This window comes from Chiloscyllium plagiosum, unplaced genomic scaffold, assembly GCF_037043375.1.
Source record: "Chiloscyllium plagiosum isolate Xiang-an unplaced genomic scaffold, Cpla_swu_hap1 HiC_scaffold_24, whole genome shotgun sequence".
NCBI lineage: Eukaryota > Metazoa > Chordata > Chondrichthyes > Orectolobiformes > Hemiscylliidae > Chiloscyllium > Chiloscyllium plagiosum.
This window is the reverse complement of record NW_028270162.1, coordinates 47,042,251-47,068,888: the sequence shown is the minus strand read 5'-3', so window position 1 is coordinate 47,068,888 and position 26,638 is coordinate 47,042,251. Positions and strand designations below refer to the sequence as shown.

General features: G+C 40.0%; 1 protein-coding gene across 1 annotated transcript in view; it reads left to right on the top strand.

The window, feature by feature from the left end:
- The window catches only part of unc119b (unc-119 lipid binding chaperone B), a 68,700-nt gene extending 42,062 nt beyond the window's left edge, over positions 1–26,638 (top strand). Inside the window, exons 3-5 of the mRNA XM_043715937.2 lie at positions 337–448; positions 13,683–13,855; positions 20,849–26,638. Coding sequence (XP_043571872.1) covers positions 337–448; positions 13,683–13,855; positions 20,849–20,961 — 398 coding nt within the window. The 3' untranslated portion in view covers positions 20,962–26,638. The remainder of the gene's footprint in view (positions 1–336; positions 449–13,682; positions 13,856–20,848) is intronic.

The window sequence follows — 26,638 nt, the reverse complement described above, 5'->3', positions numbered from 1 at the left end:
TAGCATGCAATTTGCACTGAATGAACTGATCTCAGGTGAGTCTGAGGAGGTATTACAATTTGCATCAGCAATCTTGTCTGTTGGGAGTGGATTTGTCGAGATACTTCTGACTACGAACCAATGATCCCTGATGTTGTGGGCATATTTGAACTTCTAATTTGATGTCTTTTCTCCCCCACTCACCTCCCCTATTTAACCCCCTCCCCCAACTCTGCTGCCAAATATTTTGCCCCCAACTCAACTATCAAATGCCTTGCACGAATAATAGGTACTTGGGTTGGTACAGGAGGTGTCTTAAACTCTCATAATGTTCTGAATTTCTACTTTTACTTTCAGAGCAAGAGGATGATATTGATGATGAGAATGGTGAAATGGATTCCAGCTCAGGACGTTTTGTTCGTTATCAGTTTACTCCTGCCTTTTTGAGACTGAGAACAGTTGGTGCAACGTAAGTTGTGAATATACTATTAGTTTTCATTTTTAAAATCAAATTATGATTATCTTTGGAAGTTTGTTGATATTTTGTTGAAATAGCTTGCAGCTCGATATGATCAACAACTGGAGGAAAATACCCAGCAATACCTGACATTGTTTTCCAAACTGATTTTCTTCTCCTGACAGCCATTTTAACCATGACTGCATTTAGAGTCATATAGCACAGAAACAGACTGTGCTGTGCTGATCTGTGCTGACCAACAAGCACTGATTTATCCTAAACCCATTTATTTGCACTTGGTTTATAATCTGTTATTCCCTGGCATTTTCAATGCTTGTCCAGAGGTTACTTCAATGTTGAAAGAATACCTGCATCCACCACACTCTCTGGTAGTGTTCCAAATTTCTACCACCCTCTGGGTGAAAAAACGTTTTCCTCAGATCCTCTCTAAACCACTTACCCCTCACCTTAAACTCCAGTCTTAGACACATCTGCCATTGGGAAAAGATTCTCATCATTGCCCCTAGTGTTAGGTAAGGGGTAAATGTAGGGGTATGGGTGGGTTGCGCTTCAGCGGGGCGGTGTGGACTTGTTGTGCCGAAGGGCCTGTTTCCACACTGTAAGTAATCTAATCTAATCTAAGCTAATCTAATCATGTAGCCTTTTTATGCCCCTCATAATTTTGCTGACATGAATCAGATCCCATTCCCTTAGTCTCCTCTGCTCCAGGGAAAACAAACCCTGCCTCTCCTCAGCTGAGACTTTCCATCCAGGCAACATCTGGTGAATCTCCTCCAGTGCAATCAGATCCTTCCGAGAATGTGGCGATCAGAACTGCACACAGTATTACATCTGTGGCTTAATCAGTGCTCCATGAATTTGCAACAAGACTTCTCTGCTCCTATATTCTCTACCCCAGCTAATAAAGGCAAGCATCCAGTATGCCTTATTCACCATGTCTACCTGTGCTGACCTCTTCAAGGATTAATGGACTTGTATACCAAAGTCACTTTGTTCCACAGTACTCCTTAGGAGCTTGCCATTGATAGTGTAAATCCTTCCCTTATTAAACTTCCCACAATGAATCACTTCTCACTTATCGGGATTAAATTCCATCTGCCATTGCTTTGCCCAGTTCGCCAGCTGATCTGTTGCCTGAGGCCATCCTCCTCACTAGCAATGCCACTACCAATTTTTGTCATTATTATTAATTATAACTTCTACATTCATATCCAAGCCACTAATATATGTAACAAACAGCAAGACTCTCAGTCGTGATCCCTGTGGTACACTGCTGGTCACAGACTTCAAATCTCAAAAAAAACTCTCCACCCATCACCCTTTGCTTCCTACTTACAAGCCAATTTTGGATTCAATTTGCCAACTTGCCTTGGATCCCATGAGTTCTTAATGGAAAAGTGTTGCAGGTCAGGCAGCATCCAAGGAACAGGAGAATCGACGTTTCGGGCATAAGCCCTTCTTCAGGAATGCGCTTTTCCAGCAACACATTTTCAGCTCTGATCTCCAGCATCTGCAGCCCTCACTTTCTCCCATGAGTTCTTACCTTTTTGGACCAGCCTTCCATGTGAGACCTTGTTAAACACCTTACTAAGTCAATGTAAACAACATCAACTGCAGTACCCATATCAATATATTTAGTAGGAGAAAGTGAGGACTGCAGATGCTGGAGATGAGAGCTTAAAAATGTGTTGCTGGAAAAGCGCAGCAGGTCAGGCAGTATCAAAGGAACAGGAGAATCAATGTTTTGGGCATAAGCCCTTCTTCAGGAATGAGGAGGGTGTGCCAAGCAGGCTAATGTGGAGGCATGGCATTCATCCACAAACAAACACATCGACCTGGACCCAATATACCAACCACTACAGCGTACAGCTGAAACTGACAACCGGAAGCGGCAGGGACAGACCACTATAAACACCGGAGGAAACATCAAAGAAGCGCTTCGCAGGAGGCTCCCAAGCACTGATGATGTCGCCTAGCCAGGGGACGAAACGTTTGCAACAAAAACTTCCAGCTCGGCGAACAGAACCACAACAACGAGCACCTGAGCTACAAATCTTCGCACAAACTTTGATTAAATATCTCTGGTAGGACCCCAAAAATCTCTCTCCTTTCCTTCCATAGCAGCCTAGGATACATCTCATCAGGCCCTGGGGTTTTATACAACTCTTATGCCTACTAAAACATGTAATATCTCCTCCCAATTAATCTTAACATGCTTGAAAATGCCAACTACAACGTCTTTCTCCTTTGTGAATACAAATAAGGAATATTAATTTAAGATCTCACCAAGGCCTAGTGGCTCGATGCACAGATTGTTGGTCTTCAATAGATTCTACTCTTCACCTGCTATCCTTTTGCTCTTAATATACTTATAAAATGCTGTGTGATTTCCTTTAATGCAATCTACCAAAGATGTTTTGTGGCTCATTTCTTTTTTAAGCACCTCTCTACACTATATTGCAGGAAGGCTGTTTGTAATGAATGTACCTAACATATGCTTCCTTTTTTTTGAAGACAGGCGGTGGAATAATTGGTGCTGTCCCACAGCTCTGTTGCATACATTTCCTGGAAATCTGTAGACCTATGACCCCACCCATTTTTTTTTTGGTGTAATATGTTCCGTTTCAATGCTCTTTTCTCACCACCTATTTTCCCTACAATTTGTTTTAAATCTCCTGTGTGGCAATAAGAAGTGAGCAAATCTTTGCAGCATTTAAATCTCCCAATTGTTTCACAGTGCTGTGGATAAAATCTGGCGTGGTAACATGCAGAACTCAATTACTTCCATTTTGCTGACTCTTTTGATTCCATGTTTTAGTGTCGTGTTTCTTCGTTGTTTAAAAAAGAACATTTTATTAGCACCTATAAGTTCAGTTATTGAAGAGCAACATATACCATGCATTTACCAGACATAAAATTACTGAACTGAGCAAATGCATAAATTGGATCATATATCAAAAATAAATCAGATAAGACTGGATGTGGAAAGGTGGGCTCAAATGTGAGATTATCCACCATTACACAGGCTGTCCTCTGCTTTTTACAGCTGTTATGATCCTGTTCAAGTCCATTCACATTGTAAAAGAAACCTGAGACCTGTGGGATTAACTGAGATAATTTGGGCAACATGATTTCACTTTTTGAAACAATAACACATTTATTTAAAACTAAAAATAAGCACAACTGATTTAACACAGTTTATATTTGACTTTGCTGTAAAACCAGTTTCACTTTTACTAGCCCAGGAGTTCCCATATCCTGTGAAATTCTGAAGGTTCATTCACTTTTTCTGGGGCCAGCTCTAAGGTATGCTGTAGCTCTCCAGAAAATACTTTGAATGTTCAGTGTTAAAGTTATTTTCCAATGTATGACATTTTATGAGGATCTTTCCATTAGTTTTGGCTAAGCAGTCCTCCAATTTTTCATCAAAGGCCTCAACTGAATTCTTCTGCTCAAGTATGGGATTTAAGGAACTGATTTCTCAATAACCCCCTCTGCTCCCACAGCTATTTTTATACACTTAGAACATAGAACAATTCAGCGCAGAACAGGCCCTTCAGCCCTCGATGTTGACCTGACCTGTGAACTATTCTCAGCTCGTCCCCCTATACAATCCCAAAAACATCCATATCTAAGGATTGTTTAATCTCCCTAATGTGGCTACATTAGCAGGTAGAGCATTCCATGCTCTTACCACTCTGTGTAAAGAACCTGCCTCTGATATCTATCTTAAATCTATCACCCCTCAATTTGTAGTTATGCCCCCTCGTACAAGCTGACATCATCGCCCTAAAAAAAAGATTCATTGTCTACCCTATCTAATCCTCTGATCATCTTGTATGTCTCTATCAAATCCCCTCTTAGCCGCCTTCTTTCCAATGAGAACAGATCCAAGTCTCTCAGCCTTTCCTCATAAGACCTTTCCTCCAGACCAGGCAACATTCTGGTAAATCTCCTCTGCACATTTTCCAATGCTTCCACATCCTTCCCAAAATATGGGGACCAGAACTGTACACAATATTCCAAGTGTGGCCGCACCAGCGTTTTGTATAGTTGCAGCATGATATTGCGGCTCCAGAGCTCAATCCCTCTACGAATGAAACTTAACACACCTTAACAGCACTATCTACCTGGGTGGCAACTTTCAGGGATCTATATACATGGACTCCAAGATCCATCTGGACATCCACACTACCAAGAATCTTTCCATTGACCCAGTACTCTGTCTTCCTGTTATTCTTCCCAAAGTGCATCACCTCACACTTTAGCTGCATTGAACTCCATTTGCCACTTCTCAGACCAATTCTGCAGTTTATCCAAGTCCCCCTGCAACCTGTAACATTCTTCCAAACTGTCCACTACTCCACCGACTTTAGTGTCGTCTGCAAATTTACTAATCCATCCACCTATGCCTGTGTCTAAGTCATTTATAAAAATGACAAACAGCAGTGGTCCCAAAACAGATCCTTGTGGCACACCACTAGTAACCGGACTCCAGGCTGAATATTTTCCATCAACCACTACCTTCTTTCAGAAAGCCAATTTCTAATCCAAACTGCTAAATCACTCTCAATTCCATGTCTTTGCATTTTCTCCAATAGCCTACCATGTGAAACCTTATCAAAGGCTTTACTGAAGTCCATGTATACCACGTCAACTGCCCTACCCTCATCTACATGCTTGGTCACTTTCTCAAAAAAAACTCAATGAGGTTTGTGAGACGCGACCTACCCTTGACAAAACCATGTTGACTATCTGAAATGAAATTGTTGCTTGCTAGATGATTATAACTCTTATCTTTTATAATCCTTTCCAAGACCTTTCCTTCAACAGAAGTAAAGCTCGCTGGTCTATAATTACCTGGGTCATCTCTACTGCCCTTTTTGAACAAGGGCACAACATTTGCAATCCTCCAGTCTTCTGGTGCTAAACCTGTAGACAATGATGACTCAAATATCAATGCCAAAGGCTCTGCTATCTCCTCCCTAACTTCCCAGAGAATCCTTGGATAAATCCCATCCGGCCAAAGGAACTTGTCTACGTTCACTCCTTCTAGAATTGATAACAGCTGTTCGTAACTAACCTCGATCCTTTCTAGTGTAATATCTCGTACCTCGTTCTTCTCCTCTACAATATTTTCTTTTTCCGGAGTGAAAACCGATGAGAAATGTTCATTTCGCACCTCTCCGATCTCCACAGGGTCCACATGCAACTTTCAACTTTTGTCTTTGACTGGCCCTATTCCTACCCTAGTCATCCTTTTATTCCTCACATACCTGTAGAAAGCTTTAGGGTTCTCCTTTATTCTATTTGCTAAAGACTGCTCGTGTCCTCCCTTTGCAGCTCTTTAAATCCCTAACTGATCTGTAGCTCGCCATTGCCTCATCTGAACTATCTTGCCTCATCAACACACAAGCCTCCTTCTGCTTAACAAGAGATGCAACTTCTATAGTAAACCACGGTTTCCTTATTTTATCACTTCCTCCTTGCCTGACAGGGACATACCTATCAAGGACACGCAATATCTGTTCCTTAAACCAGCTCCATATTTCCATTGTCTGCATCCCCTGCATTTTGCTACCCCATTCTATGCGTTCTAATTCTTGCCTAATCGCATTATAATTGCTCTTGCCCCATCGATAACTTTTGACCTGTGGCATGTACCTATCCCTTTCCATCGCTAAACTAAACTTAACTGAATTATGGTCGCTCTCTCTCCAAAGTGCTCATTTACAATTAAATCAAACACCTGGCCTGGTTCATCACCAAGCACCAGATCCAGTGTGGCCTCCCCGCTTGTTGGCCCTTCGACATACTGTGTCAGAAAACCCCCCTGTACACATTGGACAAAAACTGATCCATCCGATGTACTAGAGTTATAGCATTTTTGGTCAATGTTGGGGAAGTTAAAGTCCACCATAATGACCTCCCTGTTCCTTTCACTCCTAGCCAGAATAATTTTGCTAATCCTCTCTTCCACCTCCCTGGAACTCTGTGGAGGCCTGTAAAAAAACTCCAAGCAGTATGACCTCTGCTCTCCTGTATCTAACCTCAGCACACACTACCTCAGTAGACGAGTCCTCATCAAAGGTTCTCTCAGCCACGTTGACTAACAAGGCCACGCCTCCCCCTCTTTTACCACCTTGCCTGTTCTTAATGAAAGATCTAAACCCTGGAACCTGCAACATCCACTTCTCACCCTGCTCTATCCATGTCTCCGAAATGGTCACAACATCGAAGTCCCAGGTACCTATCCATGCTGCAAGCTCACCTACCTTATTTCGGATACTTCTAGCATTGGTTCGCTAGTTGATTCCCTGCTCCAGATGGTTTAGATTGGATTACCTACAGTATGGAAACAGGCCCTTCAGCCCAACAAGTCCACACCAACCCTCTGTAGAGTAACCCACCCAGACCCATTCCCCTATCCTATATTTAGCCTGGACTAATGCACCTAACACTATGGGCAATTTAGCATGGCCAGTTCACATGACCTGCACATCTTTGGGAGGAAAACCGGAGCACCCAGAGGAAACCCATGCAGACACAGGGAGGACGTGCAAACTCCATGCAGACAGTTGCTCCAGGTGGGAATTGAACACGGGTCCCTGGCACTGTGAGGCAGCAGTGCTAACCACTGAGCCACAGTGCCGCCCACATGGTTTCTCTCTGCATGTTCTACACTGTTGATCTACCTTGTAAATTTAATTAACTCTGTCTTATTTGATTTGCATTCACTTTTGTTTGCTAAGTTCTTAATCATGCTCTTTGATTTATCATACATTTAACCTAAAAGTTTCATTCCTGAAGCTAAAGGTTACACTTCTAAAACACATGAATTATCACAGAATTATCAGTGTGGAAGCAGTGTTTTCGGCTCATTGAATCCACACCGCCCCTCTGAAGACCATCTCACCCAGACCCACGCCCTTACTGTCTCCCTGTAACCCTGCATTTCCTACGGCTAATCCACTTAGCCTGTATATTTTGGGACTGTGAGAGGAAACCGGAACACCCGAAAAGAACCATGCAGACACTGGGAGGATGTACAAACTCCACACAGACAGCTGACCGAGGTTGGAATCTAATGCAGGTTCTTGGCGCTGAGAGGCAACAGTGCTAACCACTGAGCCATGCAATTAATTTGGATTTCCTGACTTGCACAATTAAGTAATTGAACAATTTTATCCAGGAGGGAATTTGAAAGCATGGGACTTGGAGTGCTGCAGATATAAATACCACTATGGGGTGATGACTTGGAGGTACCTGTGCTGGACTGGGGTGGACAAAGTTAAAAATCACGTAACACCAGGTTATAATCCAACAGGTTTATTTGGAAGCACTAGCTTTCGAAGTGTTGCTCCTTCATGAGGTAGTTGTGGAGGTTACAATCATGCTCACAGAATTTATAGCCAAAGGAGTTCAGTGTCATTGAGATGTGATGCATCAAACAACCTGAGATTAAAACTTGCATCTTTTATAATGGGATATGTTGGTTTCTGTTCTTTGATATGTAAATCCCAGAACTACTTTTAAATTACATACTCAAGATAGTTAAAAATTACACAACACCAGGTTAGTCCTGGTGTTGTGTAATTTTTAACTTTGTACACCCCAGTCCAACATCGGCATCTCCAAATCATTCTCAAGATAGGTCAGCTTTTTAAACAATAGGTGTGAAATCTGTTTGTGTCCCAATGCTATGTCAAACTGACAAACCCTCTGTATAGTTTGAGTTTTACATGGATTCCTGCAGTTTTTGAGCAAAATAAAATATAATTTCGTAAAAAAAATTCACCCCATAAACCTGTGTGCGTGTGTGTAGGAGTGACAGATTGAGTGTGTGCATATCGGAGTGAGTGCACGTGATACTGTGCGCGTGTATCTATGTGTATGTAAGCTTGGTTAAGCGTGTATGTGAGTGTGATAGGGTATGTGTGAGAGGGTGCGTGAGATATATTGACAATATTTTCTCCCTCTGGACCCGTGGGAGTCACTGAAATAACTACACAGTGATTTCAGTAAGTTTCATCCCACCATCAGCCTTACAATGGACAACTCTTTAGTACCTGTCTCATTCTTGGATACATGTGTTTCCATTAAGGATGAGCACCTCAGCATCTCACTGTGCTGCAAACCCAAGGATAACCTCACGATGCTACACTTCTCTAGCTTCCACCTGAAACATATTAAAACAGCCCTCCCATCTGGACAAGCCCTCTGCATATACAGGATCTGTTCGGATGAGAAGGAATATGATAGACACTTGGAAGTGCTCAAGGATGCCTTCATAAGAATGGGGTACAACTCATCGACCGCCAGTTCCAGTGTGCCACAGTGAGAAACCGTAATGACCTCCTTAGGAGACAGACACAGCCTGCAACAGATAAGGTACCCATTGTTGTCCAGTTCTTCCTGGGAGCCAAAGCCTACACCATGTTGTTCGCAGCCTGCAAACCATTATCGATGACGATGAGCATCTCACCAAGAACTTCTCCGCGCCTCCACTTCTCGGCTTTAAACAACCATCAAACCTTAAGCCTTATGATCCATAGCAAATTGCCCAGCCTTCAGGACAATAACACTCTACAACCCTGCCACAGCAGCCGCTGTCATGAGTATTGACATGGGTAACATGTGGGGACACCTCCCACATGTACACGGTGAGTACTCATGTGATGAGGCCACCATGATCTATCTCATGCACTGCAGACAAGGATGCCCTGAGGCATGGTACATTGGCGAGACCGAGCAGATGCTATGACAACAGATGAATAGACGCCACACAACAATCGCCAGGCAGGAGTGTACCCTCCCAGTCGGGACATTTGGCCTCGAACCTTCAGGTGACCATCTTCCAAAGTAGACTTTGGGACAGCAATTACGTAGAGTGGCTGAGCAGAAGGTGATAGCTATGTTCAAGTACCCATGGGAATGGCCTCAACTGGGACCTTGGATTCATGTCACACTATAGGTGACCCCACTGCACAATTCTCTCTCTCTCTCTCTCTTTGTGTCTCTCTCTCTCTTTGTGTCTCTCTCTCTCTTTGTCTCTCTCCCTCTCTCTGTCTGTCTCTCTCTCTCTCTCTCTCGCACATGCGCGCGCACACACACACACGCACACTCCTGTCTCACACACATGCACACTCCTACTCTCTCACACACACGCACCCTCCTACTCTCTCTCACACACTCCTCTACATACACACAGACCCTCCCTCATACACAAACTCTCTCTCATATGCACACGCATGCACACGCATACACCCACCCTCATTCGCACCAACACAAGCACCCTCTCACACATACCCCATGACAGTCTCTCACACTTTTTTTAAGATTAGATTACTTATGGTGTGGAAACAAGCCCTTTGGCCCAACAAGTCCACACCGACCCTTCGAAAAGCAACCCACCCAGACCCATTCCCCTACATTTACCCCTTCACCTAACACTATGGGCAATTTAGGCAATTTAGCATGGCCAGTTCACCTAACCTGCATGCTTTTGGACGTTGGGAGGAAACCGGAGCACCCGGAGGAAACCCAAGCAGACACGGGGAGAATGTGCAAGCCCCTCCTCCCTCACCTCTATCCAAGGCCCTAAAGGAGCCTTCCACATCCATCAAAGTTTTACCTGCACATCCACCAAGATCATTTATTGTATCCGTTGCTCCCGATGCGGTCTCCTCTACATTGGGGAGACTGGGCGCCTCCTAGCAGAGCGCTTTAGGGAACATCTCCGGGACACCCGCACCAATCAACCACACCGCCCCGTGGCCCAACATTTCAACTCCCCCTCCCACTCTGCCGAGGATATGGAGGTACTGGGCCTCCTCCACCGCCGCTCCCTCACCACCAGACGCCTGGAGGAAGAACGCCTCATCTTCCGCCTCGGAACACTTCAACCCCAGGGCATCAATGTGGACCTCAACAGCTTCCTCATTTCCCTTTCCCCCACCTCATCCTAGTTTCAAACTTCCAGCTCCGCACTGTCGCCTTGACTTGTCCGGACTTGTCCGACCTGCCCATCTCCTTTTCCACCTATCCACTCCACCCTCTCCTCCCTAACCTATCACCTTCATCTCCTCCCCCACTCACCCATTGTACTCTATGCTACTCTCTCCCCTCCCCCACCCTCCCCTAGCTTATCTCTCCACGCTTTAGGCTCTCTGCCTTTATTCCTGATGAAGGGCTTTTTCCCGAAACGTCGATTTCGCTGCTCGTTGGATGCTGCCTGAATTGCTGTGCTCTTCCAGCACCACTGATCCAGAATCTGGTTTCCAGCATCTGCAGTCATTGTTTTTACCAAGCTCCACACAGGCAGTCACCTGAATCCGGGTCTCTGGCGCTGTGAGGCAGCAGTGCTAACCACTGTGCCACTGTGCTGCCCACTATTTAACCAAGCTTACACACTCAATCTGTTGTTCCTACATGGGCATGCACATAAATTTATGGGGTCAATTTGTTTTTGCAGAATTATATTTTATTTTGCTCAAAAACTGCAGGAATCCATGTAAAAGTTTGTAAAACTATACAGAGGGTTTGTCAGTTTGACATAGCATTGGGACACAAACAGGTTTAAACACGTATTGTTTAAAAAGTTGACCTATCTTGAGAATGTAATTTAAAAGTAGTTCTGGGATTTACATATCAAAGAACAGAAACCAGCATATCCCACTATAAAAGATGCAAGTTTTAATCTGAGGTTGTTTGCGGTATTTCATCTCCATGACACTGGACTCCTTTGGCTATAAATTCTGTGAGCATGATCTTAACTTCCACAACCACCTGATGAAGGAGCAGCGCTCTGAAAGCTAGTGCTTCCAAACAAACCTGTCGGACTATAACCTGGTGTTGTGTGATTTTTAACTATGGGTTAAAGAGTGGAACCATGCAAGAGTTCATGACTTAGAAAGTTCAATTGTGGGATTGAAGGAGGTTAAAGAAATGGGGGTGGGGGGGGGGGGGGGTGGTGGTGATGGCTGGGGTGGCCTGGGGGGCAAAACCACAAAAAGTTTTAAAAATTAGGGTGGAAATTAAAAAATTTGGTTCCTGGCTTGCCTTCACTTTAATGTAAATCAGTTGAGACAACAGATGAGTATTACTTAGTATGGTATAAAATATTAACAGTTGAGTTTTGAAGGTGTTGACGTTTATGGAATGTGGAGATTGGAAGACTGTTTAGTTGAATTGGGAGGTGACAAAAGAATAGAGTTTCAATTGTAGATGAGCTGAGATGGCTTTTGTTATGAAAATAGGTAAATTTTGTGATGGCAAGGATACAGGATTAGAAGCACAGTAGAGCTCCAAACTGCAAGTGATCTGGTTCATTCTGAATGCAGTTGGAGAACAAGATAGACTAGGTATGGCTAAATCTGATCCAATTACGGATTCTGCTCCATAGCTCATTTTAGAGAGCACCTGTAGTTGTGCCTCAGTAGTCAACTGAGCCACCTTCTACTACGTCTGGTGGTCAAAGATAGACTGGGGGGGTGGTGCTGGTAAAACGTACTCATCCTGATTTGTGTGGCTACATCAAGCTGTGTGTAGGCCCTCAGTATGCAAGCACCAAGTGTCACTACTAACTGAGATTCTACCTGTCCCCCATGTTGCGAAGGATAGATCTGGCCTCATCGTAGTTAACAGCTCCAAATAGTTGGTTTGTTCCACATTACCTAAAGCTCATTGAAACATTTGTAAAGGAAAACTCCTTTGATTGCAAGTCCATCAGGAAGTGGTTAACATGTAAGGCCTTGACACCCTCTGGGAAGAGGAGAGGGTTGATACTGTCAGCTGGTTCCTTGAGCATTTGCCAGAATGCCTCTTCCCCAAACATTTCTAGCAAGCACCAAAACATAGCTTGGCTGGTGGGGAGAAAGGCACTGTTTGTCAGATCCTTCATGCACACCTGGTCTCTGTGTGCCACCACATGCTGCCCTCAGACACCTCCTGCTGGGATATGCCTTTCCAAAGAAGCTGTCAAGGGAAATGCAGTGGTATTCGTTGAAGTACATCCCAAACAACTCCCTAATACAAGACTGTGTTTGACAGGCTGTGCCCCGGTTGCACACCAAGACAAATGTAAACTGTGTCTGGAGGACCATCATCTCGGTGAAAGATGCTCTTTGTCTGCCCAAAACTTGTTGGTCTTCTTGTATAAAGAGTTGACCTCGACCGAGTGTTGCAGACTAGCACGTTCCAAGGTCCAGGACTATGTGCTGCGAGACGCATTAAAGCTTGGGCCAGCTGCCGCTACGGCCAGAAGGAAAATATGCTATCTAAAATGTTTCTGCCAAAGTATAGCAAGGATCCTTTCCACTAACAGACCACTTCATTGCCTTAAAATGCATGTAAATAATTTTATTGTCTTGGAACTGCAGGCAATTTAGAATATCAAATTCCAATATGTTGTTTGTTTTTTCTCTGCTAAGATTATGTAGAACTATCCTTGTTCAGGATTCTTTTAAGGTTAACATGCAGATTCAGTTGATAATAAGGCAAAGGCAATGGCAGCATTTGTTTTAAGAGGGCAGGCATGCAAGAGGAGGAAGTCCTGCTGAGTGAGGCTGTATAAGGCTCTAGAGATGGAAATGTGTTGCTGGAAAAGCGCAGCAGGTCAGGCAGCATCTAGGGAACAGGAGAATCGACGTTTCGGGCATTAGCCCTTCTTCAGGAATGCCCGAAACGTCGATTCTCCTGTTCCCTAGATGCTGCCTGACCTGCTGCGCTTTTCCAGCAACACATTTCTATCTCTGATCTCCAGCATCTGCAGACCTCACTTTCTCCTGTATAAGGCTCTAGTCAACCTGCATTTGAAATATTGTGAGCAGTTTTGGGCCTCCTATCTAAGGAAGGATGTGCGGCTGTTGGAGGGAATCTAGGGTGGGTTAACAAGAGCAGTATAATGATAAAGGATAGCATAGTTGGCTGAACAGCTGGTTTGCAATAAAAGTGACATCAGCAGCATTGGTTCAATTCTCATACCGGCTGAAGTTATCATGAAAGATTCTCCTTCTCAACCCCTCCCCTCGCCTGAGGTGTGTTGACCCTCAGGGTAAGCTATCACCAGTCATCTATCTTTAATGACAGAGCAGCCCTGAGGTCCTCTAGGACTTTACATTTAATTGTAAAATTTGTTTAAAAATGCAATCACTGTTTTATTTTTAGCTTTTGACTGCATTCTATTTTCTTTATTTTGTGCCTTATCCCCTCCACTTTCTCATAGGGTGGAATTTACAGTTGGAGACAAGCCCATAAACAACTTCAGGATGATTGAAAGACATTACTTCAGGGAGCGGTTGCTGAAAAGCTTCGATTTTGATTTTGGATTCTGTATTCCAAACAGCAGAAATACATGCGAGCATATATATGAATTCCCACAACTTTCTGAAGACACCAGTATGTATTTTCAACTTCTTTAAACTCTGCTATTGGGATTTTGCAGTTCACTTCATGAATTTGTTGATTTCAAGTAACTATTCAAGTAGGCCACTGTTTGTGATAAGTATTTATTTCTTTTAGAAATAGTCATATAGTAATTACAGCGCAGGAAAGGCTCCGCGGCCTATTGAGTCTGCCAATACAATAACTACCACTAAAGGCTCGCTCATGCCAATTTTCTGCACTTGTCCCACATCCTTGAATGTTATGATATTTCAAGTGTTTCTTTTAAGGTTGGGAGTTTTCTGGCCTCCAAGTTGGAGCATCTAAGTTGTGACCATTAGCAAATTATAATTTTACTCAATCTTAATAGAACATAAAAGTGCCCAAATTTTATTTTGCACTGCCCCTCTTGAAAATTCTTAAAATTACACCCTTTTTCCTTTCAAAGTAAAAAGTTGTTGTCAGTTCTCAACACAGCACTGCATTGTGAAATGTTTCAGCAACTCTTAAAACTCTTCATACTTAGGGTATCCTTTGAAAATTGGTATTCAGTTATTCAGTGTATTTAAGTTGCTGAATATAAATTTGCAGAATAGTTTTCTCCTAGATTTTCTCTCCTGTCTTAATGGTCTTGACTCCTAATTGGTGCTCTTCCATATATGCTGTGCTTACCAGCTAGCATTTTGCCTAGATGATTGTTCTTCAGCTGTAGGGCTTTGTGAAGAGTAGTGGGGATTCTTGAATCTGTGGAGAATCTCGAATAGCCTAAGACTGTCCTCACCTGATGTACATTCATGCACTTTAAGTTCATTATGTGCGTAACAATAAGGAGCGATAAAAATTTCCATTCTAAATTTATAGAGTCAGGTAGGTTGAGTTTGATTCACAGTTTGGCCAGGGTCATAGTTGAGATCTTCCTGGAAAATGGGACAACATAATCCATCAGGGTAGCTAATGTTTTGTTTTATTTGATTTTTACTGAAGTTGGCAATGGGCTTTAATCTGATTTGATGTTGAATTAATAAAAAAATCATAGATACCTACATTTTAAAAACACAACTCTGAAATTCAAGAGTGGGTTATCTTGTCTTCTCACCTTCTCTTTCCCATTCCCCCACCTGCCATCCTCTTTCCTTCTGCCTGATGAAGGAACTTTGTGGTGAAGTTGATTATATATTTTATTGATGTGCATTAGCAGGGAAGGGATATTCAAACAAGGCACAATTGAGATACTGCTTTTAAGCTTTTTTATGTTAAGAAAAATGGCACAATCATTTTAATTAACCTCAAATTTGGCTTTTTTGTTTTCCAGAATGTGCATCACTGACTACTAATAATTAAGATTACTCGAGTGCTATCTTTTACAATTAACAGAAAAGTCTTAACCAATATAAAACAGCAAATTCATGTTCAAGTGGACATGAAAATTCTAATAGGCATTTTTTTTAAAGAAGTTGAGTGGTGGATTGAAAAGTCATACCAGTTATAAATGTCAGTGTGTCAAGTCTCAATACTCACTTGAGGTTATATTGGTTTTGGTGATGGATAACTTCTGTAATCCTCTGTAAGTTGACTCTCAATGGCACACTATCCAGGCTTCATAGTCATGCTATGTGAGACTGATACTATGAAATACAGGAGGAAGATGTTTTAAGAGGGCAAAATAGTTTCTGAACATTGTGTGTGTACCATCTTTTCGTTCAATCAAAATCCCCACAGAGCCTCCTAAGACAGTGTGTGGTATTTTGGTTCCCCCATTTTAGAAATTTTGGATCTGTGTTAGATTGGTCAGTGATACTGAGCCCAACAGACAATCTCAAAATCAGCTCCCCTGTCCCTTAGGGTCAAAGGTTTACTTTTCTGGCAAGTATCTAGTCATATAATAATCGTATCTGCAAATTATGGACATTTGTTATGTGAACTGAGTGCTGTACTCTTGCATATGTTCTGCTGTTTGTTTTGTCTGCCTTCATAAAGGTGGTCTGTAATAAACTTTAAGAAAAATTGGGGCTAAAGGGAAAATGTGGGAAAGTAGGATAAGGTGAGTTATTCTTGTAGAGAGCCATAGACTAGACTGAATGACTATTATGATTAACTAATAGGTTGGTTTATCCAACAAATATGCAAAAAGAGTAATTTTAATGTGTTTTGTATTTTCAATACAACAAAGAATAATAAAATATATTTCAATTAAGTAAATTTTTCTAAGTAATTTCTGAGTGGGGTCAGCACTCATCATAATGGAGTTCTAGTTCCATTGTCTGCTCTCAAAGCTTGACTAGCTTTCCATATTTAGAAATTGATCAGTCAAAGTACAAATCATATCCTGCCATTTTTCTTCCACAGAGATGTGGATCTCTTAAAAAGCACCATTTAGTAGATTTGTACAAATGAGGCCATCCCAAAATATTAGAACCAGTGTCCTTCCTGCGATGTGCTAATAAATTGCATGGTCTCAAACTGATGCGATATTTGGGAGAATGCCATTCTGAATAGATACTTTTGCTGGGAATAATTATTAATTTTTAAATACGATTTTTGAATATAGGTTGTTGAAATGGTGTTTGCATTCTTAAAAAACTATATATTATGTATTTAACCTCTGCAAAACTCCTAGGTTAAGTAATTGGAAATCCCAAAATGTTGATTTCTCGGTTTCTGTACGGAAAGTAGTCAGTAATCTTTATTTCTTCAGTCAGCAAGGTGACTCTCTGGAGTAATGTGAATTTTTTCATAAAATGTTATTGACTTTAATGTGTTTGTGTAATTGTCATTTGTTGATTGTGCTTATGAAATAAGTCAAAGCATTAGTAAGGTTGGATAACAGTGACAAGATTTTGAAATTGATAAAATGGCAAGCCTATTCCAGTCTGTCGGGTGCACATTCTTGTGTAAATTGATGTCCAGGATATTTGCTGTGCCCTGGATAGCAACCTGTGCAGGGAAATGTTGTCAGTTGCAGCAGCTTGAGCTGTTTGAGAGGTTTTTGAGAAGCAGCTGGTATCACTGCAGTGTGTCTGTGATGATACGAGCTGTTGTGAGTTGTGCATTTATAGCTGTACATCACAGGGTACACAGGAAATAGCTGGCAATGCAAAGGTCAAAAAGAAAAAGGCATGTGGTGCAGGCGAGTCTTGAAAGCATCCCACTCTTCAACCAGTATTAGTACATTCTGAATGATGAGACTAATGGTTCATCAGGGAGGTGCAGCCAGAGCCAAATCTATGGCTTCGCAAGTTGCTTAGCTCTTCAGTAGAGTACAAGGAAGTCTGACAGACCAAAGGTGACAGGGGATTCTGTGGTTAGGGCACAAACAATTTGTTTTTCCAGCTGCAAGCATAAACCAAGGACGGTGTGTAGCTTCCTGGGTACTGGTTCTCACTGAACAGCCTCAGAACATTCTGGAGGGTAGGGTGAACAGCCAGAGGTTGTAGGCCACATTAAAATCTAGACATGGACAGAAAGATGAAATTCTGCAAATGTTGTTTAAGCATTAGGAAAGATAATAAAGATTGTAATCTCCAAATTATTTCCAACGCCATACACTAGTGAACATAGAAATAGGAGATTTGATCAGATATATTGTGGCTGGAAAGATGGTACAAGATGGAGAGCTTTAAATTCCTGGGATGCCAAGATTGGTTTTGCAGGACCTGCTCAAGCTGGATGGTTTGAATCTCATTTGGGACAAATGTCCTTGGAGGAAAGTGTGCTAATGTTGTCCATCTGAGTTTAAACTTCATTGACAGCAAGATGTGATCCTGAGGGTACGCTCACATGGGATAAAATTAGAAATGGACATGGAAGACAAAATTAGTGGATGCACCTGGAAGGCAGAGGAACCAACCAAGTTTAGAAAATAAACTTAGTGTGGTCTATGGGAGCTACTTCTGTTTTAGGAGTATGGTAAATAAAGCAGATTAGCAGAGGGCATAGATAGAAATGAGCAATGTGATTTCATAACTATTAACAAACCATAGCTTAAAGAGGGACAGGAATGACAACTCAATGTTCTTGTTTATAAGGTTTTCAGAGATAAAGAAGGATTTAAAAAAATGGAGAGGTTGATGTTAGTAATCTTGATTGGGGATACAATTACAACTTTGAAGCGGTAGAAGGAACACAAAAGGAGATTATGCCACTGAAACTGTACTATAGATCCTCCAAACAGTCAGAGGCAAATAGGGAGTAAATAAGTGAGTAAATCTTTGCAAATGCTTTAGAGAAACAGGGCAATAACTTTATCCTAGTGTTAACAAGGATAGTTTCAGCATGAAACAAATGGAAGGAGCAAAGCTATTGAAGTGTATTGAGAACATTTTGGCCACTATGTAGCAAGTCCATTAAGGGAGGCCACAGAGCTGGACTTAGGTTTAGGCAATTAAGCTAGGCAGGTGGAAGGAAGTGGGTGTGCATTTTGTTGGTAGTGGTCATAATTCAGATGATTTTAATATAACTTTACTAAGCTGAGGAGTAATTTAGCAAAAGTGGCCTGGAAACAATTGCTTGAAGGTACGTCAATGTTAGAGCAGCACGAGTTGTTTAAAGGAGAGATTCACAGGATCCAGAGTAAACATGTTCCCACAAAGTAAAAGAGTGAGGTGGTCAAATCTAGAGCATCTTGGATGTCAAACGTTACAGGTTAAGATGAAGCAGAAATGGAAAGCTTATGTCAGACATTGTTAACTCCATACTGTAGAAAGCGAGTACAGTTGTCAGATCATAAGCAAAGTAGGAATATAAAGGAAGGGTATGAAAGAATATTAACAAATAAAATCAACAAGAACCCAAAGGTAAATTGAGCCCATAAAAGATCAGAACCATAATCTATCTGTAGAGTTAAGAAAAGTGAATCTATTTCTTAATGAATTTGTAATGTCTGTCTTTTCAGAAAATGGGAATAAATTCAGGCATTGTACCTGAGCAGTGTGATATATTGGATGTGATAAGCTTAGTGGGAGAGGAGGTATTTAGGAAATTAACATCCTTGAAAGTGGATAAATTGACAGGGCTGGCTGAAAAATACCTTTGGTTGTTAAAATAAGCCAGGGAGGAAATAACAGATTCTCTGATCGTTATTTTCCGATCCCCATTGGACACAGATGTCGGTTGGCTAACGTTGTATCTTTGTTTAAAAAATGAAGCAAGGGGCAGACCAAACAATCACAGGCCTGTCAGTCTAACCTTGGGCAACCTATTGAAACCAATATTGAGTGACAAGATATAAACCATTACTTTAAAAGACATGGACCAAGAGCACTCTGTGTGGACTTATTAAGGGAAGATCATGAATAAGTAAATTGACTGAATTTTTTGAGGAGCTAACATGGTGGATTGATCAGGATAGTGCAGTTGCTGTGGTCTGCATAAGTTTTAGCAGGACTTTTGATAGAGTCCTAAATGGCAGGCAGGTTTAAAGAAAAGCCCCACGGAATCCAGGAGAATGTAGCAAACTGGATATAAATTAGCCCTGTTGCAGAAAATAATAGTTGTTAGGTATTTTTGCACTCGAAAGCTGTTTCTGCGGGTACTCAGTACGAGAAATCATACTTTTTGTGATATGTATTAATGATTTGGTCTTCAGTATAGGATATGATCAAAAATTTTGCAGACAACAAAACATTAGTGTGTGTTTCATAGTTTGGAGGGAAGTTGTAGCTGCAGGAAGATATCAATGGGCTGGTTAGATTGGCAAAAAGTGGAAAATAGAAGTAGAAACAGAAGTGTGAGGTCAAACAAGGCAAAGGGATACACTGTTAATGGGAGGATACTAGGAGGTTTAAAGGAATGAAGGACCCTGATCTGCATGTCCACAGATTTATGAAGCGAGCAAGAAAGCTTAATAAAATAGTGAGGGTGGCACATACAATACTTCCTTGTATTCTCTGCCTCAGCTAATAAAGAGCAGGGAAGTTATGTTGTAGCTGTATAAAAGAACAGTTAGGCTACAACTTGAGTACAGTGTGCAGTTCTGGCCACATCATTACAGAAAGAATGTAATTGCATTAGCGAGGATACAGCAGAGATTTGAGGATGTTGCTTGGACTGGAAAATCACAGCTGTATGGAAAGATTGGATATGCTTGGAATTGTTTATTTTGGAACAAAGGAGGCTGAGGGGAGATTTAACTGAAGAAAAACGTTGTGAGCTGTCTGGCTAGAATGGACGAGAAGGACTTCTTTGACTGAGGAGGTCAGTGACTAAGGGGCGCAAATTCAAAGTCATTGGTTGAAGGATTAAGGGGGAAGTATAGAAAAATGTTTTCTTCCAAGATTGGTTTCGGTCTGTGACTCACTCTCTGAAAAGTTAGAGGCAGAAACCATTAACTCATTTAAAAGGTGTCCTGATATGCACCTAAAGATCTGGAAACTCCAAAGATAGAGAAGTAGTGAAAAATGGAATCCTCTTGTACTGTAAGTTTTTCTATACTTCCTAAGTATCTGAAAATGAGGAAGGTGCAGGAATATGATGCGAGGAGGGTGAGAGGGAGTTATAATATGTGAATCATTTCTTAGGAAGGGCTGGCACTATGGGTTGAATGGCTGAATGCCTTCTGTACTGCAGTGATTCTGTGATTGAATCCTCATCATGAGTTTAGATTACCTGCCAAGATTACTTTATGTAAACTTGTGATGCTATTAGGATCATTCAGAAAATTTCCTGAAAACCCTTTAACATAGGTTAAAAATTAGCCATGATAAAAATGGTTTAAAAAAGTTCTAGTAGCTCTACTGGTCAGCAGGTGCTTTGCTAGACGAGTGGCCATGCTGAGGACAATGGACCCTTCATTAGTTCAGTAGATCTAGAGTGAAGGAAACCTAACAGGAGAACTGAATGCATACAATGCTTCTCTGACAGTGAGGAGAGAGTAAAATTTCAAGCTCTGAAAGATCGATATGCCTATCTTAAATATTTAGCTTCAAATTATTATAGTATTTAGTTTGAAACTTTCATATTTCAGTGAACTTTTGGGATATTAATTTGTACATTCTCTTTCTCTTTTTGCAGTTCAAGAGATGGTGGACAATCCTTATGATACACGGTCTGACAGTTTTTACTTTGTGGACAGCAAGCTGATTATGCACAACAAGGCAGATTACGCATATAATGGAGGACAGTAGTGGAACTGTTTAAAATGAATATATTTCAGCAATGATTCAGCTCATTCAGTCTAAGCCTGCATTGATGATGAAGAGGGTGGCTTTTGGCTGTGAATTATCTTTTATCATTTCTATGCATTCTGCACTAGAGGAGAAAAATTTAGTTATGCTTACTAATGGCAGAAGTGATTGAGATGGGGTTTGAAATTCCACCCACATTCCTATATGTAAGGTGAATGCCTAGCTGTGATGAAAGATTCCTCATAATGAAAGGACCGATTTATATTTATAATCAAATATTCATTGTGTGTTCACATGGCCTTGCACTATGTTTAGGAATAGGTGGAAGACACTAGAGGTAATTTAATTAGAGGACCAAATCATTCCCATTTATGCAAAAATAATTATTGCGCCTAGCTAACTTACTTTCTGTTACAATGCACATAAAACAATCCATTCACTTGGTGACCAAAGTGCAGGACTTCACATCTTAAATGGAGCAATATCCAAGACTTAACTTGAAAATATACAAAGAATGTTAGATATTTATCTATAGCTATAGCTTAATAGGTCTTAAAAGATTCGATATTAAAACGGAATGGAAGCTGTTCACAAAACATGGTAGTGCTTGCGTCCGCATCATCCATGGCAAATCAGACAAAAGATTTTGGCCACGTGTGTTTTTCTGTCATATGAATTAGTAGTTGTGACTGACAAAATGAGCTCATCTTATGGTGCTTAGTTTGACAGCAGTTTAGTTTTCTTTTGGTTTTGAGTACTCTTTTATGTAGAAATTATTGTAAACCCTCAAAGGTTCCTTAGTTCATTTAGTTTCTCTGTATTCTCCATCTGTTGCTAATCTTTGTCCAGCAAAATGTGTAGTACTTCCAAAGTTGTACTATTTAAAAGTTGACCTCTCAATCCAAAGACCACCTTCCACGTTCTGTATCAGAAACTGAATGGTAAGATATTTATTAAAAGCATTTATTCCTTTTTAACTTGCAAAATTCTCCTGTCTAGTTTTATGAGATAATGCATCATTGCTTATAAGCCAGAAGCATTGGATATAAGGGAACTGGTCTGCCAAAAAAAGTCAGAATCTGTCAAAATTTACAATTTATTTTGAGCTATTGTGTGAATGTGAGTGATACCGTACAATTGCATTGATATGACTTGAATGTAAGTAAGTGATTACAGAAGAATATAATTGCTGCCTTTATGTTGCAAGGCACTGTTAGATGAAACTGAAATATTTCCAGATTTCTCAGGCTCTGGCTGTTTTCCATTGTAAGAAATGTAAAGGCAATCTTAAGCACACCTGGTATAGCTTTATTCACTATTTTTGATATTCCCAATTCTAAATCATCTTCATGTTCTGGTTCTGATTTCAAAGTTCAGAACACAACTATTAGAAACATTGTGCTTACAGATGCTTAAATCCAAATAACAACATTCTGAACTCAGTCTGAAATCTCCATTCTATAATTGTAGAACTGAAAAAGATTGCTTTGGAGAAATTTTAATGCTCATTAAGTCAAAGAAATGGCAGCATTCGCCCTGATGTTGAGTTATTTGTATTTAGCCTGGGCATGCCTCTTTTGTAAATTTGGATATTATGGTCGAGGGTTGGCAATAGAGAATTTGGTGAACTTTGTAAGGAGGCTATTTGGCACTTAGCATACTGTTCTGAAAGAAAAGTCTTTAAGCAAGTTAACAGAATGACACTGTTCCCATTGTCTTCAGTCCATTCAGTCTTTGAAATATATTTTTATTGTGTGTTGTTTTTAATTTGACAATCTTGTCATTGTCATTGATTTGTCAAGTTATAAATGGAATGTAACAACGGTAATCATTTTCTAGTGTTAAAAGAAATAGTGAATCCTGATGATACAGGGGATACTGATTTTAAAACTTCCATGAAATTAAATGTTGGCATTTATGGTCAGAAAAATGTATTAATTTAGAGACAGTGTATGGTATTTTCAGTTAGTTTAATACTGTTTGATATTTCTAGTCTCACAGTAATACCATTAGTATATTGTCTTAAGAGAAAAACAGATCAGGAGTTCTGATAGATATTGTCTTTTTTAAGAAAATGTCAGTGAATCTTGATTAGGACTTTGCAACTTTACTTTGATCTATTAGGATTGAGGCTTCACTGACATTGACAAAGAATTAATTAAATTTAAAATCATAGTAGCTTGTGAAATTGCTCTTCCCAACATTCAACATTCTTCTTTTTTCCTTGTCCATCCACTGGGAAATCGGACAACAGAAAAGGAAATCATAAAGCAAATCCTTGAATGTGAATTATTGATTGAATTTTCTATAGAAATGAGAGAAAAGGTTTTAGATGGGTTAGTCATAGAATGGCATTAAAGCTGAAGTTTGCCATTTGGTATAAACAAAGATGCCTAGTATAGTTTTTTTTGATGGATGGAGGTGGTTATTGAATAAAATTTTTTTTTTTTAAAGAGACAAATTTAACATCCATTGTAATTTTCACCAGACTGGTTTAATTGGGTTTTAGGTATTCTTGAAACTCTTTGATTACATACAAAATATGTTGGTTCAAGTACAGATTTGCTCAGCTCTGGCCTCTGAGCACTAAGTAACAGTTACAGGAAGAAGCAAGTATTTTTACATTTGATGGTAGAAACCAGGAGCTAATTTTGTTCTGACCACACTTTTTGTTTGACTAGACAAGACCGAAATCACTGAAAATATATCTCATGTAAATTAACTACAACTTTGACTGTAAACTGGTATTGCTTTGCAGATTGGCACCTTTTTTATATTTTAATTGTATACTTCTGATTTCTCTTTCACCTTTGACGATGAAATCTAAGGTATTGAAGCTATGTTAGAGCCATTACCTGACAAGTCTAGGAGTCAGAATGGTGAATCCAAATGCATTATTTATGCTTGTTTATTTAATAAGACCCACTATGTGTAATGCTCTTTCTACACCCCCTTTACCTACTTTTATCCAGTTGTTCATGGAATTGTTTGTGCATAATTGAAATAAGTACAATCCTATATGCCTAATTTCTAATCTTTGAACTTGCATAGAAATGCAGTTGACAATGTCTGCTTTAACTTGGTGTTTTTAGGTTTGCATTTATTTATTTAAAACCATATCTGATAAGACTTTCGAGGGGAGTGATTCTCAGTCTTCATTTCTGAGTCTGTTTCATATAAGAGTAAGAGAGTCCCATGTAAGTTCTGTCATCCTGCTACAAGTTTTGACCAGTAATTTATTTTATCCTTGTTTTATCTGGAGTGTAAGAGATGCTGTTAAGTCTGAAAATTGGTAATACCTGCCTATAAAAAGGTGTGGGTTGGTGCCATTTAATACTTTTTCTTTATTCTCAACTTCATTTATGCAAGGTTCGTCTCTGGATCTCCTTTTTACTATTTATTTTAATATCGACATTTATAGTATATTTTGAGACCTGTAGTTGTGCTTTCAGAGTAACCATATGTCCAGTGGCATTTGCTAAAAATGGGATAAAAATCTGAACTGTCAAAATTTTCTCAGCCGTTGTTACAGCGAAGGTGCATCTTTCTGTGCATACTTATTGCCAAAAGCTTAATGACATTTATGTAGCCAACTTTTCCAGAAAGGATAAAACAAAAGGTCTAAAGTTATATCCACCTGTCCCAATATAAAAATCCATTTAAAGCCATGACATATGACAGCCACTCATGATGAATAATCTTAAATGAAAACATAAGGGTCATGAATTAAGATCTAAGGATATAATTGTGTTAATTCCCTCGCAAGATTGCTACATCCAATACCCTTCAAATTTGTTTAGCTGTGTTCTCTACTTAACCAGGATTGTTTGTATTTGTACAACCCAAGGTGCCATTGCAGTATCTTTTTGTCTTCAGCTGAACATTGTATGTAAAAATTGAGCACTCTACATGCCTTGTATGGCACCACAGATACAAGATTTTCTCAAGTCCTCAAAAGAAAAAAAAGCTCACAGCTTTCTTTGTCACCCAAAAACATTTATTTTTTAGGAAATGTGGAAAATGATTCACAAATGCTTGCAATCTATTTGGCCGTCTATATTCGTGAAGATTGAGATGTTTTTGAATTTCTTTGTGGACAAATTCTTATTAGTCAATTCTGAAACCTTTGAAATGTTTCCAGCTTACAGACCGATATTTCTGAATCTTTCTTTACTAGCATAAGAAATTGAGAAACTTACTTATTTTGAGAAGAAGGTCATAAGCAGATAGATTATTTGAAAAAAGGATGCAAAAACACGAACCCAGTTTTGTCTATTTTCCCAGTGCTAAGAATTTCATCATATCTCTTAGAATCTAAATTTTCAGTCTGTATGTGGCTTTCTTAGGATATATTAGCCATTCCTTTGAGAAGTATCCAATGTGGAACTTCGGCCAGTCAGAATGCAGCTTTCCACTGACACTGTTGCATAGATTTCTTATTTTGCTGTTTTCCAGATGGACTAACCATGCATTAATACAAAATGGGGGAACAGTAATTAAGTAAAAATGGAAGCCTTGCTTGATCGAGGGATCTAAATTATTTCCTTGCAGGCATGAAAAAAGGAAACTGGTTTATCTGCCCTATAGTCATACAGTCAACATACCTAATGCACTGACTTTGGACCGTTGACTCTCAAGGGAATGTGTTGGTCTCCGTATGTTGCATTTTCCACTACTTTCACTTCCAGAGTACGTCAGTGATTATGGCAAAATAAAAAGGTGACATTCTGTCAAGTATTGTAATTTATGGCCTGTGATTAATGACAAGCAGTCAGCTGGATTGCCAGAGTACAGCAAAGTGTATGTATGTATAGTTCTCATGATCGTTGTAAGCTATGGCTCTGATTGAATAGGGGTGAAATTTAATGTATGTGACACGTTGCTGTTTCTGGAGATTGGAGTGTCCGAAAGTAATAGTAGCTTTCCTGTTCTGTGGCATAGACTAATTAAGTTTGGGCTTGATCTAATACTCCAAATGGGAACAACTAACTACTTAATTTACTGTTACTTCATTCTGAGAATGGAATACTGAATGCAATTTACCTCTCATTCATGTGAATCCTTTGCTGTATAATTTGAAACTTCCAAAAGATATGTATAGTTCTTTAGGGAAAAAAAAACTATTGAGGAAGTTTCTAAGAATACCATAGAAAATGAATTCTGAATAAGCTTCAGCTCGTGGAAATGCTTGGGAATGCATGCAGAATAATATATTAGGAAATTTTCATGGTGGTGGTGCAACAGTTCTCATCTTTGTAGTTTGGTTATCCATCATGCAGTCTCATCCATACTATTTTCAGAGTTTCTTAATATCTTGCACATTTTTAAAAAATAAAAATGTTTCATTGCTTCCTCAACCCTCGAACTGTTCCATATTAGTACCACATGAATAGATGAGAAATGCTTTTTGGGATATTTTATGAAGGATAATAAATGTGGCTGAGTAAATCTTATATTTTTGAACTTGATAATTTGTTTACTATTTTCACAGGAAATGTAAGATGCATAAATTCATATTTGTGACTTGATGCTTTGTAATTTCATGAGGATGTTGAGCTGTATTTTGTAACACCCTGTCTTAAATTTTTCATGTTTTAAAGTGATAGATGGCTTGTTTGTATAAAATGTTATTTTGTCACAAAAGAATAGGAATAAAGATTTTTGATTTTCAACTTTG